Source organism: Chenopodium album, chromosome 4 (genome assembly GCF_948465745.1).
Source record: "Chenopodium album chromosome 4, dcCheAlbu1.1, whole genome shotgun sequence".
In the NCBI taxonomy this organism is placed as follows: domain Eukaryota; kingdom Viridiplantae; phylum Streptophyta; class Magnoliopsida; order Caryophyllales; family Amaranthaceae; genus Chenopodium; species Chenopodium album.
The window spans coordinates 47,593,252-47,611,286 of record NC_137837.1 but is presented as its reverse complement, the minus strand read 5'-3'; the positions used below and the strand labels follow the sequence as shown (position 1 = coordinate 47,611,286).

Sequence of the window (18,035 nt, the reverse complement as noted above, 5' to 3'; positions counted from 1 at the left end):
AGTTGGGAGTGATAGATAATAAACGGAAGTTGGGATTAATTTTGGCGGACGAGGCAAAGTTCAGATTAATGGGAGCAATTTTTCCAATTATAAAAATATAATATATCATATAACTAATATATAAAGCTAAAATTTTAGCAAGATCACGAGAAAGCGACACTTGGCGTTCTAAATTTTTGCCAATTGTCGCGCCACGTTAGACAGATTTAAATAGACTTCATATGATAATAAAAAAAATAGTTTAGAATTCCATTTTCAATCAAATTTGGATAGAATTTTAGGATAAAATTGTTAGTTTAGGGTTTTATTTTCGATAAATTACAAATATTTCAGATATACAACTTGAATTATAATTTTATTCTAAAAAAATTTTATATTATAATTCTAAAAAATTATCATATAATTTTTTTTTATATCATAATATTTTTTGGAGCGAAAAAAGTAATATTCAAAACGTAAATTATCCATTTATAATTTATATTAATCGATTAAAATAATATACTTCACAATCTAATATAATTTTATTACTATGTAGACCTATCAATTAGGGTCGGGTCATGAATCATCTCGGATCGTGTCACTTCAGATTACGGACCAAGAAATGTTCAACCCTTGCCTAAATTTTTTGGTTTGAGTCAACCCAATAGGCTTTGGAACTTTTTTTATTTAATTACTTTTTTTTGATAATTTTTAATTTTATTTTATACATGTCTACTAGATAACAAATCGTCACAAAAGCACATCAATTGCTAACTAATTTAATGTCAATCATATATTTTAAAATTTGTCATACATATAAAAAAATTATCTTTAAAATTAATAGACAACCCGAGCATTGCACGGCAAAACTAGTATATATAAATGAGAGTTTTTTCCCGAGGTTTTAGAGAACCACGTATGATTTAATTTTTTTAGCGCGCCATGTAATATTATAAATTTTAGTTGTAGCCAATTAAATAAGAGATTATTAATTTCTTTTTGAAAATTAATTCAAATGCCACACAAACAAAATTGGCAAATGATATTTTTAAGTTTAAATTAATTAAATATAAAATATTATCTTTAGGTATTAGAAAATTTATTTTATGTAACAAATTTTAGCACATAAATACCAAAAAAAAATTAATAAAATAAAAAATAAATTTTTTTTAAACAAACCGTGCACTGTACGACTTCATCAGTAAGGGCCTGTTTGATTCACCTTAATTTTGCTGAACTGAAAATATTTTTACTGAACTGAACTTATTTTTACTGAACTGAACTTAATTTTACTGAACTTAAATTATTTTTACTGAACTGAAATTATTTTACTGATTTTCTATTATAATTCTTCTTTAAGAAAACTGAATTTTACTGAACTGAAATTATTTTTACTGAACTGAAATTATTCTTACTTAATATTATTTTTTTAAGGTGAAGAAAACGGGACCTAAGTTTGTAAATGAGAAAAAAAACCAAATGGCAAAATCACAAATCCAATCTTACTTGTTTGAGTATGTATATGATAATAATGATGATGAACGCAGTAGCGGCAGAACACAAATAGGGGGTTAAGGTAAGGTCACAACAACAACAACAGAAGCGGGTTTAACTTCAATGGCACGCCTCTCTCACCTTTTCTTGACCCTTACTCAATACCACCCACTCTCTTTCTTCCTCTCCACCCCACCTTCACCTTCACCTTCACCTTCACCTTCACCTCATTCTTCTTCCTTTCAATTCCTTCTCTTACCATTCTTGTAAAATCTCCAAATTTTCTCCCTTAATTCTTCAATAATCTACCAAAATTCTGCTCCTTTCTCTCTTTGATACCACACCTTCTTCTATGGGAACCGAGCCTCCTCCTCCGCCGCCACCACCGCCGCCGTCTCCGCCGAGGATGCTTCTCCCTCCTCCGTCGCCGACCCCCGCAACGGCTACATCGCTTGCTCCTGGCTTCAGATTCCATCCTACTGACCAAGAGCTTGTTAGCTACTATCTTAAACGCAAAATTTGTGGCAAACCCATTCGCTTTGACGCCATTTCAGAGACCGATATCTATAAGTCTGAACCGTGGGACCTACCAGGTTCAATTCTTGACTCTATCTTTTTGTCTGGTTGATTATTGATGATGAATAAGTATGGGGTTGAGGGTATTTGCCAATTTTAAATATTTCGACATGCAATTGTTTTTTTTTTTTTTTCCTAGTTGTCTATTTGAATTGGCAAAAATTAGATTAAAGTGAATTAATGGATTATTATTTTTTAATTGAATTGATTATGGTGTAAGTGTTTTTGTTTATATTTTTTTTTGTTGATTTATAATGTACAAGTAGTGATTTAATTCTAAATTATGAATTTGTCAACTGTATTCAATGTCAATTAGAATGCTTTGTTCTTTGAATTAACTGTGTAAAAGCTTGGGATATGGAAATTGAAGTTGTTTTTTTTTTTTTCCAAATTGTTTGATGAATTGGATTTTGCCTAAGCATTTCAAGATTTGATAATTTACCAGGTTAAAAAAATGAATTGATTCCCTGTTGAATGCTTTCTACCCTTAGAAGATTTAGTTGCCCGGAACTTATGTTCAGGGTATTCCAATTTTTCGTTGTCGTATGCTTTTTAAGGTACAATTTGGTTATAATTTGGTCTAATTTGGTTTTCTTTACTTTGTATTGTTAATTACAGCTTTGTCAAAGCTGAAGAGCAGAGACAATGAATGGTACTTTTTTGGTGTACAAGATAGAAAGTATGTGAATGGTTCTAGAGTGAATCGAGCAACAGGCAAAGGGTATTGGAAAGCCACAGGTAATGATCGCCCTATTGTACACAACTTTCGCACAGTTGGTATGAAGAAGACTCTTGTCTTTTACAGTGGACGAGCACCCTGTGGGAAGCGTACGAATTGGGTTATGCATGAGTACAGATTAACGGATGAAGAGCTTGCTAAAAGTGGTATAATAATGGTAAGATCTGCCAAGAACTACTGTGTGGATGTTCTCTTCTTTCCTTTAATTTTATCTCTTATGTGTTTCGTAAAAGGAATGTCTATTAGTGTCAAATGATATGGTAGGGGCACTTCATTTACAACCTTCTTTTGGACTCTACCACTGGTGGGACCCATACTGTGATGGCGCTGTTTTGCAATACATTTATCAGTTTTCCAAAGCGCATGAACCGGCGTTGTAGCTTACCTATTTTATATACTCCCCCCTATATTATCTTAACACCCTGCTGAACATTGAGTGTCATGCGTTGGATCCTCCAATACTTCGATACGACACAACAGCCAATACATAGTGGCCTTATATGAAATTTTATAAAATCTAGAGTGACAGAGGATCTGACACAGTGTTGGACATGACACCCAAATCTTTTGGCGACATAGCTTCCTCCTTTCTCCTTTAATCTCAACGTGTTTTGCAAATTAATTGCAACCTAACTTTATTTGGCCAATTATGCTATCTTTCTCTCCTCTTCACATGGGTCATTCTTTTATTTTTTATTTTATTTTTTATCTTTCTATCTCTCTTCTCTCCTAAAATATCATGTATCCACTCCATGTTGCAATTAATTGTGAACTATGGAAGTATAAGGCTAGGTTGCAATTTTAAAACTAATACTGTGTAATGTGAGTGTATTGTGATCGATGTAGATTCTTCTACCAAGGGTGTTATTCATCCCCTGGCAGGTTTGTTAAAAGAGTAGCCTGCCTTTGGAGATCCTATCAAATGTGGAATGTCCAAAAGGCTTCATGGATATATAGGCTTTTTGTTTTTTGTGTGGTAGTTTTATCTTGTAAAGCCATGCTTGATCATTACTATTATTTTGTTATTTTGTGTCCCTAAAAATGATTTTAAACTGATTGGAAAGCTTCCACAGCAAGAACTGCTCACTAGTAAGGGCATGTTCGGCAAAATATAGTTGTGAAGGTAGTTTTTAGTTGTGTAGGTAGTGAAGATAGATAATTTAAGTATGAGTGTTTGGTAAAATAGAGGTTGATTAACTGTTACATATAAAAATCAATATTTTGTATTTAAATTTATAGGTTAAATTTTCAATAGCTACCTTAAAAGCTACCTCTATTTTCAAAAGCTAATATTTCTAACTTTTCATAAAAGCTACCTCCATCATTAAAAGCTACCCTAACCACTACTTTGCCAAACACTCACATTTTTTGTTAAGTAGTGATTTGACCAAGTTAAACCACTAAAATCTACCTAAAACTCTAAAAACTAGCGCCAAACACACCCTAAGACTGTAAGAGAAACCAAGATCATTTAGTTTGTAAAGAATGTAAACCTACAAATTTTGGTATATGTTGCTACGATCTTTGCTAGGCAACGAACATTAACACTTTTCTTGTAAGCCTAAGTATGTAAAACTTGTAGATTTCAAAAGAAGAGAATTTGCTTAGAATATGACAAAAAATTGTGATTTGGTAGCTAGGACTAGTGTCTTCATCATACATACATACCTGCTTTTCTTTCCAGCGGTTGAACGGTTGGTGGAAACTGAGTTAAGTTGATTCTTCGGACAAATTTATGATATAAGAGTCACGGCAATAACTTTGTTCTTTCCATTTCCACCATTTTTGTTATTTTCCAATTACTATATTGCAGAATGCCCCTTTTCCCATTCCAGATTCAATACAGAGGTGTTGGTACCAGTTTCTTGGAAATGTTATATGGTGTAGGACTACTTGAAATTGTGATTTTGAGTTGTTTATCTTAATTAATAGTAATATGTTTTGTCGCATCGGAGGGCTCTGATGCCAGGGTTCAAAGGATGATTTTGCTGTCCTTATACCCTTTTTGTGTAAAAAGTGTATTGTTTGTTACTTTGTTTTGAAAGGGTTTGGGATGTGCCAAACTGATCCCAGGGATTTTTTTTTTTCTTTTGTTTTTTTCTCCATTGTTTTTATTTTCATTTAAGGTTTTGTTTTTCTTGCATAAAGTGACTTGGTGTTCAGGAAACGTTTTTCTATTTTGTTCCTTCAAATTAGCATTAATTGCAAATTATGTTTTGCAACTGGATTATTATGTCACCTGGTACCAGTGAAGTTTGTGTATGTGTGTGTGTTTAAATTAAGATTATATATCTTTCATTGCTCGTTTTTTCACCAAATTGTGCACAATTAGCAACCTCCTCTCTTATGGACTATCTGCAGTGAAGTTATATACCCCGTAGTACACTTTAGTTCTTATTAGATCAGTTCAAGCCATTACAATTTCCAGAACCACCTTATTACCTCTGTTTCAAATGATCTGCAACAATTTGACATTAAGTGTGAGTAGAAAATGTCTAATCATTGCATATAATTCGAAACAGAGGTAGTAATTTAAGCCTCTTGCATGGCTGGGTTGGACAAATTTTAGCCCTATTCTAATGGGATCAATGACGAAATATTTTGTTTTCTTTAATGTATTAATTGATTTTCTTTTTGAAATTAAAGTTATGGTATTGATTTTCTGTCTTTATTACTTCGTATATGACTTCAAATAACTTCATTGCAGGTTTTTTTTTTATCTTTGTTTTGGAATATCGTGATTGTGAATTGCCTTAATTAGCTTTTTTGTGTGTCCATTTTATTGACACATTAAACATGTGGTAAAATTAGTACTCTCTAATCTGTTATCTAATATGTAATATTGGGTGCATAGGATTCATATTTGCTATGTAAAATATTGAAGAAAAGTGGTCCAGGATTTAAGCCTGGTGAGCAGTATGGACCCTTTGTAGAGGAGGAATGGGAGAAGGATGAATCTACCCTTGTCCCAGGAGAGGAGGGTGATGATGAGGCAGCCGGTAATGATGATGCACGTGTTGAGGTGAGTTAAACTTTAGTTGGATTCTTCATGGTTTGTTTTTATTGGTTAATAGGAAGTAGATATTATCATGTTTAAATTCATTATTGGCTACTTTAATAATGCTTGGCTGAGCAATGTAATGTTGAGCTGGGTGTTGCACGTTTCACATTTCAGTCGCTTTTGTGGAAGCATGCTTAGTTGGGTATTTGAGTTTTTGGCTGATCTGTGGCCTATTTGTTTTCCTTGTTAACGTTCTGAGAGTAGTATGTGATGAATGATGCTCTTACTAATGCTAGCATGTTCTGTAGTACCTATAGGAAATTCCAGTGTTAGTCTAATGCCAGTCTGTCGCAAGCTCTAAGATTTCCTTTGGTAGGTTATTGGTGAAGATTTCGTATGGCATGATGTGATTCTTAGATTTCGTGTGAAACTTTATTCTTTTCCCGATGCAGCTATTTCCTTTTTGGTAAATTTTTTATAGTTGCCAGATACTTATTTGAATAAGTCTTCTCTGTTTTACTCTCCTCAACACCGGGTCTTACTTTTCTTTTCTTTTTTGTTTTTTTTTTATAAAAAAAATCTCTCTCCTCATCACATGGGCTCCTTGATGTGAGGTTCCCACCGAGTTGGAAAGAAGAGGGTACGTCTTTTTCTTGCGCACACAGTTTGTGACTAATTAATTAATATCCCATACGCAAATTTGTCAGCGACTCAACGTTTGTGACTGTGAAAAAGGGTGGGTCAAAGGATTTGGAGTCGATACCGACTGTTACTTGTTCTTTATAACTTCCTGCACCGTGATTTGGTTGCATATCTTCCGTTGCAGCAGCAGGTTGATGGCCTTTGTATTCGGTAGGTTTTCTGGCGTCAAGAAAAACTGTTGTTTTCTCTAAGCAATGTTACTTTTGGCATGTATCTTGCGGTATTTGTCAAATAATTCCCACTGAATTACTTGGACCATTAATCAACTTCCACAGCCTACCTTCCATTCTTTTCATTTGGCCAACACAATTTGTTCCATCAAGAAGAAAGTAAATTAGATTGTTGAAACTATACCATGTTTGGTTGGTGGGTGTAGAATTTAAATGGCTGTAGCTTTTGTATGCACAATGGTCTTAAACAAAATGAAGTTCGAGCATCAGTCACTTGTACTATGTAAATTTGATATCATGAAGTATCTACAAGGCTACAAATACTTAGAAATTATTTTACAGTGATCTAGTTGTATGAGGTGACAAGCAAAAAGGTATTTTAGAGTTGATATTGATTGTTACATGTTATTTGTAACTACTTTATTTATTTTTTCTCTATCAGCCTAAAACTAAAATGAATATTGATAGAATGATTAATTATTTGTCCATGCTTTTGTGGTATTTGCTCTATCTTTCCAATTGTAAAAAAGATCTGTCACAAACATTAGGTTGGCCCATATCTTGGAAGATTATAATAAAAAGAAAAGAGGAAAGAAAAAAAATACAGTTGTAAATTGTTGAATTGTGTATGCAATGACGTATGTGTTGAATTCTTGAAACATTTTTTTAGATGTCTGATAGAATTTATGTGAATCTAGCATTTCAGAATGCATATTCAATTCTCTTGAACTTTTCCATTTTTTTGTTCGAGGATGGTTCTTTGTAGAGGTATCAGACAGTTTGGTGTTTTTGATTGCCAATACCATTTAGATCATGGTGTTGGTGAATTTCTATAATATCAACAATACAGGGAATAACTCAAATATTTCTCTCTTTTCGTATATTAGTCATGAACAATAGGGAGCTATAGTTTATAATTTCATATTTGTGAAATGTGAGGCTATTTTGTATCATTCTTGGGGTTCAGAAACTCATACTCTTGAAATGCAAGGATATAATTTTCATCCGTGGTTTCAATCTAAGATCTTTGGCACCACCCCTCAAAGATTGCATTAGCATGATAAATATCGTTGTCTTTCAACACTGCCTCCCAAAAAGAGAAAACAGAAAGTTAAAAAGGGCTCTGTTTAGGTGATGTGTTATGTGAAGTATGCTCATATGTTTAATGTAGACATCAAATGTGCCCTAAGTGTTTCGGTGCTAGAAATAACAGAATTAACTCTGCTAATGCCCCTATTTCTTTTTCTAAAATAATCACATAATCATATTTCCTTTTCTCTTGCATTAATTAGTTTCAAGATCATATTTCCTAAACTAGCTTTCGCACCATTTCCTTCTTTCTTGCGTCTATAAGTCAAATATTATACTCGAGTGCCTTTAAGTTGCATCAGTCCTGCTTTTTGCTGAGGTCCATTTCGTCTTTAAAGAGGAAGATGCTCTCCAAACTTTCTTGTTAATACATATATAACCATTGAAGGGGGTGAAAGAGGGGAAATAACAGCTATTTTGTGAACTTTTACATGCCCATTTTTTCCTTTTAGACAATTGTCGCACAGTTTCAGACTTGTATTGTGTTTTGTTACTTCTGATGCTGGCAATCTCCCCTTGTATCTTCAACATCTGGCGGATAATCTCCAATTTGGTGATGTTTTGTTGGTGATCTCAAATTTGATGGTTTCTTTGTTTGTTTGTGGTAAAGTATAAAGAGGAAATTCAGTCCATGAAACTCAAGCAAGTGATGTGAAACTGTCCTATATTCTCCCTATACTAGATGCAAAAGAATGTTGAACTTAGTTTACAATGAGAAGCATCCATTAGCAAATATTTCTTTGTGAAGTATGCTATATTATTTAATATACCTGATGTCTAAAATTCTGAATTCCTTTTTTTTTTCTCAAAGTCAAATCTTATAACTAAAGGATGGGTGTAGTAGGTGGGTTTGTGGGTAAGACAGTGCATAAAGTGTTTTTTTTTCCTTAAATTCTGCTCTTCACTTGTTCCAGGATTCCATTCCGTCCATCAACAATTCTGAATCTGCCCCAGTAACCAGCTGCGGGCTTTCGACTGAGGTTCAAGAGATTCCGCCTCTTTGCAAAGTGGAAAGGGCAGAAGAAGGTCCAGTACCTTGTACAGTCGATCCTGAACCATTGTCTCTTGGGCCAAATAAACGTTTAAGGCGTAGTGAGCCTGACACCTGTCATTCTAACGCTTCAGAGATCTCAACCACAATAACACAGGGTCCCTGTTCTTCATCTACTGGGACCACAAATTTCTCTTCTGGGCTTTTGGATTTCCCATTGCTGGAATCGATGGAGCCAAAAGAACGGCCCTCTCCTCCTCCGGCAAATGTCATAGACATTAACGTCCCTCCAAGCTATTTGAAACTATTCGAAGAGCTGCGCAATGAAATTTATCGGACATCAATAGAGAAAGAGTCTCTAAAGATTGAAGTGATGAGCGCCAGGACCATGATTAACATTCTTCAGACAAAAGTTGATCATCTGACGAAGGAAAATGAGGACCTGAAGAAGTGCAACTCGCTGGATGGCTAGGTTTTGTAGAGGTTTTTATCCCCTTTTTTTGGTTGTAGGCACATTTGTTATAATATCAAATTGTCGCATCATTGTTCGACAATCATTATAAATAGCGTTGTGCTCTCAACTCTTGTAGTTTAACCGTCAGACATCTAGTTTTTGTATTTCTTTTAGTTACTCCTGCTAAGATTGTCTGCCTTATTATGTTGACGTTATTATGGCTGTTATATCTCTACCCTTCTCTTCCCATTCTGCTCCATTGGATATACCCAGTTAAAATGTTTAGATCTTAACGTAACTATGCTTTTAACTTGCCATTAAACAACATAATGATTTGTAATGTTCTTAATTGAATTACAAAACAAATTAACTTAACAGTTTGGTTGAATAGATTCAAGTTCTTATGTTGGGGTCAATTAGTTTCGAAACCTCTTTCTCCCTCAATCTTCCTCTTCAACCAAAGTCCGCAAAATGCAAACCCTAGGACTCTGGGAGAGCTCGCCTTTTTTTTGCAAACAGTATGCGCTGAAGGTTTCGTTTTGTTTTACTCACCACCAAGAGGAAGTATTTGTGGCTGCAAATCTGATTGTTAGAGACATCGTTAAAGAAATAGGAGTGTTGGTAGACCGATCAATTTTTAACCTTTGAAAACATGACCCAATTGACCCATTTTTCATGGGTTTTGAACAAATCTTTTTTTTTTTTTTGGCTTGATACGCTATTTAAACCAAACCCGTTTAACTCATAAGTTTGCTAGTCAAACTCAACTCAACCTAACCTGCCAACCCATTTTTGTATGGTTTCTTTTTTTATTTTTACAAAAATATATCCCTACTTTATAAAAAGTAGAATCTTGCTCTTATGAATAGTGTTGTGACAATTATAACCCCCAAAATGTGTATTTACGGATTTGCCCCCATTTAATATTACAAGATTTTTTTTAGTACTGTATATCTTCTGTTATCGATCCTAACCTACCTTAAAGGTTTATTGTTACTTGTTAGAAGAGAAGATACCACTTTTCTTGTGAGATTTTGATATGATGCATCCTAATAATGATATATGCTCTGCATCTAATGAGTATCAATTTAATGATTTACTGTATTTCTTTATATTGTTGAGTTGAATTAAGCTGAGCTCAAGCTTGCCTACGTTGGATAACTCAGCTCTTCTGACATTGGGTTTAATTTCAGAGTATTAAAAAATAAAAAATAAATTCCCTGGACCAATATACAAAGAGAGGAAATAAAAAACCTACTCCGTATTTTATTATTTTGGATTTTTACATTGGGTTCAAGCTACCAAACTTTATATTAGATGATCATATTAGACTTAACAGCAATACTAAGTATAGATGTACGTTGCATTGGACTTGAGCAAAATCCAAACTCAAAACTAAAATTTAACACCTAAGAGTCCTAACTACTCATAGGGTACTATACCCAAGAACAAATTGATGCAAAATTTCATTATTCCTCGATCTGTTTGTTTCTCTTTGTTTTTCAGCTTGTAATATGTATCAAAATTTTATTCTAGAGAATCATCCAAACTCTATAATAAAAACATGTAAATGCTATTTTTTACTCTTTAAAATACATAAGAAAAGGTTAAGGATATATGATTTTTTGAAGTTAATAGTCGATTATTACTCTTTCTAAAGGTTCATTGTATTAATTCTTACCAGTTTCAAGGTATTTAAAGATTGCATAAGACATTCTACGTGCAAAATGCTTACTAATCATAACTGTGTACAAACTAAAATCTTAAGTACAAAGACAAGACTTGATAACTTCTCCGCATTGGCTAGCCATGTCGCGCGCATCGCGCGCGTTGGCCATCCTAGTTTATTGAAAAATGGAAGCCTAGTTCTTTCATTGGGTTGACCATCCATTCACCATTCTACATTCATTTCTCTCTTGTCTGTCTATCTCACATCCACACCAATCACTAACCACGCCAACCTACTGACCCGCACCAACTAGATCCACATAACCCATGATGTTCCACACGCCGCGTAGCCCATACCTCCTTCCACTGACCGCTGTTAGATGGTATTTAGTTTATAATTTTGTAGACCTTAAAATAAATCATTATTTTGCAAGTTAAGGTTGAGTTTTATTGCATTTTGTGAGTTAGTTGGATTGTATTGCATTGATAGACTTTACAAGATACGAGTATACATCAGTATATTACAAAAATAGTCCGCGAAGATAATGTAATGCTTAATAGGTAAGGGAGTTAATATCCAACTCTGTAAGGATATTATTTACATTAATCAAAGGGATTATATATACACATAAATATTAATAGTGTCAAGTATAATTTGAAGTTAAGTGAGATAGTACTTTGTGTTTCGGGTGAAAACAATGGGACCTTGCCGAAGGTCCGAAGATGTGGCTGAAGACTGAACTAGGTCCAAACAACGCTGGGCCGAGGGTTTCCTGCACAGCAAACACACGTAAACTGGCCTCGGGGGTTGTGCCGAGGAAGGCCCCTCCGATGCCGAAGTCAAACAGTGTTTCGAGAGAGAAAGCTATGCAAGAGTATTAATTGCTTGAGGCTATATGTGAATGAATGATAAATGTTGTAATTGAAGGCTTTTATATCTTAGCATAACAAGGAGAAGTGGGCTTGGAATCATATGGGCTGACCATGATGACTTGGGTCGTTGACTTGAACTTGACTTGGCATTATTGGAGGCTTGGGCCTTGACCTTGACTTGGAATTGAATCATTTATGGTCCAAGCCCAATTAGGCTTAATTGGACCCAAACACTTTGTACATATTAAATCATTAAATGTTGTCTTCCTCCGTTACTTTTGTAATGTTAACAAGTTTTATTTTTAATTTCATTATAATTTTAATTAGTTAGGAATTGGATGTGCTTTGGCAAGGATTTGAATTATACTCCCACCGTCCCTTATTGATAGTCCCTTTTGATTAAATTTTAGTCCCAAAATGTTTGAAAATAATATAGTGCACCCGGGTGCACCACGCGCATGGTGCACCCCGAAAGAACATAACAATAATTTTAAAGAACATGAGAAAAAAAAGAGAACATGCTAGTATTTGAAAAAGAACATGCTAGTATTTGAAAAAGAACACGCTAGTATTTGAAAAAGAACGTAACCTGCATACTAGTATTCAACAAAATAACATGTTTGTGTTTGACAAAAACATGGCACCCGAAAAGAACATTAGGCATATTATAAAGAACATGCTAGTGTTTGAAAAAGAACAAGCTAGTGATAGGGATAAGATAGGTCGTTAAGCTACCACCCTAACCAAATTAATCATTTATAAAGCCTAAACCTACACTAAACTAGTTAGTGGCAAGTAAAGGGTCGAACCACTAGGGAAGCACGCTAATTCAACATCAAATATCACTAATGCAAGAGTGAAAAGCATATTGTTTTGTTGGTTTTGTTGAGTAGAACACTAAAACTACAAGTAAGCAAGAAAATGATGATTAAAATCAATAGAAAATGACGCTAGGGGTTCGAGGGTTTCAAACATGATTAGAAAGAGGGGAACAATGATAGTTATCATGATGAACATGCCAAAGAACACAAGATTCTACCTAAACAATTCATTCTCATGCAATAGTCTAGGCAAATCAATGAAAGAAGTCTATGCTAATTAGGATCATTCTCATGCATCCTATTAGACACAAGCAAATCAAGAGAATAAAGAAGCACAATACATGAAACTCCATTTAAACAACTCATTCTCATGCAATCATTAAAATAGAGGTGATCTTAATCTAGTTCAAATCATTTTCATGCATTTAAACTAGAAGGCAATAAAATAAAGTGCAACAATAATCTCAAGCCATTAAAAATCATGTCTTTCATCAATTTAAGGCATGTAATCAATCCAACTATCATCATTCATCCATCATTCAATGCATATCTTCCACCCCCTTCCCCTAGCTAAGAGTTTAGCCTAGAGAAGGGAGATTAAACATAATATCAAAACTAGAAATAAACACAAGAAACTCAAAACAAAACATGATTGAAATATATGAAATCAATAATAACTAGATAAACTAATAAGATAGACAAAAATAAGTAACAATAAAACAAATAAATAATATTAAAGGAAAGGAAAAGAGATACTAAAGAAAGGATTGAAGAAAGATGAAAACTTGGATACTTGCTTGATTGATGGAAGATTAAAGCTTGAGCAAAGTTGAATACAATAAAGGAAGCTTGAATAACAATCTATTTTCTCTCTCTAGATTAGGCTAATGTTCTATGGAATTAGTACTAAGTGTCATTCTATTACAAAGAGTCCCGTCTATATATATGTGGCTCCCCCCAAAAGAAAGAGACTTGGACAACAAGGCGCAAATAAATCGGAAACCCAATCGTGCGCGTCCGCACAGATGAGCTGCAATCCATTTTGTCACATAATCGACCGCTACCAAGATATATAGATTCCCACAAGAAGAAACGAAAGGTCCCATGAAATCTACCCCCCAAACATCAAAGGGTTCCACTTCTAGAATACTTTGTTGGGGAATTTCGTCCCTCTTGGTAATGCCTCCGCTCCTTTGACATCTATCACATTGCGCAACAAATTGGTGGGCGTCTCTATGCATTGTCGGCCACCACAATAAGGATTGAGAGATTTTTGCCACTGTTTTGTCAACACCACCATGTCCTCCACATGGTAGTGAGTGGCAATGCTCAAGAACACCTTGAATTTCATGATCTGGAACGCACTTCCGATAAATGCCATCTCCACATTGCTTGAATAGGTATGGGTCATTCCAAAAGTATTTTCTCACCTCCTTGAAAAACTTCTTCTTTTGTTGAGGAAAGTACTCCGGGGGAACGACTCCACACGCAAGATAGTTGGCTATATCCGCGTACCAAGGGGGTAGAAGTTGACACCAAAGCCATGAGAGCCTCGAATCCTATCTCATCATTAATCGGTACATCCTCCTTGTTCTCAAATGGTAGCCTAGACAAATGATCCGCTACATAGTTCTCCGCTCCCTTCTTGTCCCTCATTTCCATGTGAAAGTCTTGGAGAGAGAGAACCCAACGGATCAAGAAAGGCTTTGCTTCTTTCTTGGTCATGAGATACCGCACCGCGATGTGATCCGTGTACACGATGACTTTTGAGCATATGAGATAGGACCGAAACTTATCGAATGCAAACACTACCGCTAACATCTCTTTCTCCGTTGTTGTGTAATTCCTTTGAGCCTCATCTAGAGTCCGACTTGCGTAGTAGATGACACATGATTTTCCTTGTTTCTTTTGACCAAGAACGACACCTACTGCAAAGTCACTAGCATCGCACATTAGCTCAAAAGGCAAGCTCCAATCCGGAGCTTACACAACGGGAGAAGAAATGAGAGCTCCCTTGAGCTTACGAAACGCCTCTAGGCAAGCCATATTAAAGTAAAAAACAACCTCTTTTTTTAGTAATTCGGTCAAGGGTTTGGCGATTGAAGAAAAATCTTTGATAAACCTCCGGTAAAAACCGGCATGCCCAAGAAAAGCCCGTACCCCCGTGATGGAAGTAGGAGGGGGCAACTTTTCAATCACCGAAACCTTGGCCAGATCTACTTCAATGCCATTTTTTGAAACCTTATGGCCGAGGACAATGCCCTCCTCAACCATAAAATGGCACTTTTCCCAATTTAAAACCAAACTCGTCTCTTGACACCTTTTCAAAAAATTTTCAAGTTTAAAAAGACAAGTGTCAAAAGATGAGCCACCAACACTAAAATCATCCATAAAAACCTCAATTTCTTTTTCAAGCATCTCAGAGAAAATGGAAGTCATGCATCTTTGAAAAGTAGAGGGAGCATTGCATAATCCGAATGGCATTCTTCGGTATGCAAATGTCCCATATGGACATGTGAAAGTAGTTTTCTCTTGATCACTTGGATGGATAGGGATTTGGAAAAATCCGGAATACCCATCCAAGAAACAAAAGAAAGCATGGTTAGAAAGCCTTTCAAGCATTTGGTCCATGAAAGGGAGAGGAAAATGATCTTTCTTGGTGTTTTTGTTCAATCTCCTATAATCAATGCACATTCTCCACCCGGTCACCGTCCGGGTGGAGATTTCATCTCCCTTTTCATCCTTGATTATTGTCATTCCACCCTTCTTTGGAACTACATGAACCAGGCTAACCCATTTGCTATCGGAGATAGCATAGATGATGCCCGCCTCACGTAGTTTCAAAATTTCTTTCTTCACAACCTCTTGAAGGTGGGGGTTCAACCTTCTTTGAGGTTCAATGGAGGTGGAATGATCATCTTCAAGATGAATATGATGCATGCATAAAGAAGGGCTAATACCTTTAATATCATCAATTCTATGCCCTATGACATCCCTATATTTCCTTAAAACATCAAGAAGGTTTTCCAAATTAAGACCATCTAGGGTAGCATTGACAATAATAGGGTATTTTCCCTCCTTATCAAGAAAAGCATATTTCAAAGAAGGGGGAAGGGGTTTGAGTTCTACCTTGGGATGAGGCTTAGAACTCTCCTCCAATTTCTCCTCCTTGGACTCAAACTTGACCTCAACTTGTTGTTCAACTTCCTCCTTTGAGGATTCCTCCATTGCCATGACAAATTCTTTAGCCTCTCGAGAGTGGAATTCTTCTTTGCATGTAAGGGATTCAATCATTGGATCTTGAGGCCTCATCACGACCCTCCCCAAGCGATCTAGCTCCTCATTCACAACATTAACTCTATAGCATTTTTCAACCATGGGGGTCTTGAGCAACTTCGAAAATTCAAAGACAATTTTTTCATCGGCCACTTCACAAGTGATGGTATTGTTCTTGCAATTGATGACCTCCCCAAAAGTTTTAAGAGCTTCACGTCCCAAAATCAAAGGAGTGTTAACATCTTCCTCCATATCCATCACTACAAAGTCACAAGGCACGTAGATGTGTCCCACTTGAATTGGAACATCCTCAAGCTCTCCACAAGGTAATTTCACCGATCGATCGGCCAATTGAATTGTCTTCCTTGTAGGGATCATCTCAATATTGAGTTTTTGAGAAATGGATAGAGGGATTAAACTAACACTTGCTCCAAGATCGGCTAAGGCGCCCCTAGCTTCCATGTTCCCAATTTTTACTGGCAAAGTGAAACTTCCCGGGTCTTTTTCCTTCTTGGGCATCTTATGTTGGACAAGAGCACTCACTTGATGTGGAAGGGTGATAAGCTCATCATTGAGCTTCCTCTTGTTGGTGAGAATATTTTTGAGGAACTTGGAGTAAGATGGCATTTGTGTCACAACTTCAAGAAAAGGGAGGTTGATATGCAAATTCTTCATGACACTAAGAAATTTTGTGAACTTGTCATTCAACTTCCTCTCCGCAAGCCGATCGGGAAAAGGAACCGGTCCATCAAGATTCCTAGCCTCATTAGGGATTGAAGTTGTCTTCTCATTGTCAGTCTTCTTCTTCTTCTTCTCCGAACCTCCTTCTATCTCATCACCTTTTTCTTTCTCACCTCCCTTGTTTTCATTCACACTCTCCTCTCCTCCCTTCTTTTCCTCCCTATCCCCTTCATTTGGTCCTTCATAGGAAGTTCCCGACCTCAATGTGATCGCCTTGCATGTATCGGGTTTTGGATTGTGAGATGGGTTAGGTTGTGGTTGTCCGGGTAGAGTGGATGGTGAATTGAAAGGAGTTCTCTCGGCCAATTGAGCTAGTTGCGAATCAACCATCTTGTTGTGAGCTCTTATCTCTTGCATTTGTTGCCCAAAAGATTGCATTTGCGCATGCATGGCTTGAAGGAGTTGATTTTGAGTTAGCTCCGCTTGAGGTGCTTGTTCTTGATGGTTTCTTTGAGGTGCTTGGGTTTGATTGTTGTATTGGTTATTCCTTGGATAGCTTCCTCTTGGGTTTTGGGGTTGAGATGGAGGTGGATTTTGATATTGAGGATTGGAGTTATAGGAAGGTTGAGCTTGTTGGTTCCATTGTTGAGGTTGAGGTACAAACCCGGGTGGTGGTTGTCTCCAAGCTACTCCACCGCTGCTTCCTCTAAATCCCTCTTGCCTTGTGTTGTATGCCGCTACATGTTCGGGGCTTAAACCTCCACAATAGGATGTATCATGGTTCGTTCCTCCACAATTTTGACAAGAGAAAGAGTTAACTTGAGAAGAGCTTGCTCCACCACTTGAACTTGCATTCACACTCGTGTTCAATTTGGAAAGCCCTTTTGTTAGTTTATCAATTTGATGTTGTAATTGATCAACTTTCTCCTGTTCGTAAATACCACCTCTCTTTGGAGCGTTTCTTCTTCGCCCCCCCCCAAGAGTAATTCTTTTCTACCTCTTCTATTGTGGCTTCAACTTGATTTTGAGGGATCTTGATTAATTGACCACCCGCCCCCGCATCCAAATTGGCTCTTGACATGGGCTCCAATCCGTCGTAGAAAAACCGCATGAGCAACCCTTAATTGTACTCATGGTGGGGACATGCTTGCACTAACTCTTTTAATCCCTCCCATGCTTCACCAAGACTTTCATCGGCCTCTTGCTCAAATGATGCAATTTTCCTTCTCAATTCGGCGGTCTTCTCTTCGGAGATAAAGCGCTTCAAGAACGCCTTTACAATCTCCCTCCATGTTGTGAGATAGTTAGGCTTTACTTGCTTTAGCCATTTCTTTTCTCGTCCGGTGAGAGATTGCCGAAAAAGGTGCATACGAATGTAGTCTTGACTCACTTCATTGGTTTGCATCATTGCGCACAATTCAAGGAATCGGTCCAAATGTTCAATAGGGTCCTCACTTGCACTTCCGGAAAATTGCTCCGATTGGACCATTCGAGTATATTATGGATGGATTGAGAAGTTGG

At 36.3% G+C, this 18,035-nt stretch overlaps 1 protein-coding gene and 1 non-coding gene across 2 annotated transcripts; both read left to right on the top strand.

Moving 5' to 3' along the window:
* The first annotated feature begins 1,542 nt into the window (after positions 1-1,542).
* Positions 1,543-9,405, top strand: LOC145629123 (NAC domain containing protein 50-like). Its single transcript, XM_081681637.1, has 4 exons — positions 1,543-2,066; positions 2,668-2,945; positions 5,643-5,810; positions 8,665-9,405. Exons 1-4 carry the CDS (start codon positions 1,826-1,828, stop codon positions 9,211-9,213), a joined length of 1,236 nt encoding a protein of 411 aa, XP_081537763.1. The 5' UTR covers positions 1,543-1,825; the 3' UTR covers positions 9,214-9,405.
* Positions 9,406-17,641: 8,236 nt separating this feature from the next.
* LOC145629531 (small nucleolar RNA R71) lies at positions 17,642-17,748 on the top strand. The gene has a single exon (XR_014111697.1). It is a non-coding gene; the product is annotated as a small nucleolar RNA R71 (small nucleolar RNA).
* The last annotated feature ends 287 nt before the right edge of the window (positions 17,749-18,035 follow it).

Excerpts from the sequence above, each read along its gene's own strand:
- LOC145629123 (XM_081681637.1), top strand. The coding sequence starts at position 1,826 with ATGGGAACCGAGCCTCCTCCTCCGCCGCCACCACCGCCGCCGTCTCCG. Across the intron at positions 2,067-2,667 it reads TGAACCGTGGGACCTACCAG|CTTTGTCAAAGCTGAAGAGC; the intron begins GTTCAATTCTTG and ends TGTTAATTACAG. Across the intron at positions 2,946-5,642 it reads CTAAAAGTGGTATAATAATG|GATTCATATTTGCTATGTAA; the intron begins GTAAGATCTGCC and ends TTGGGTGCATAG.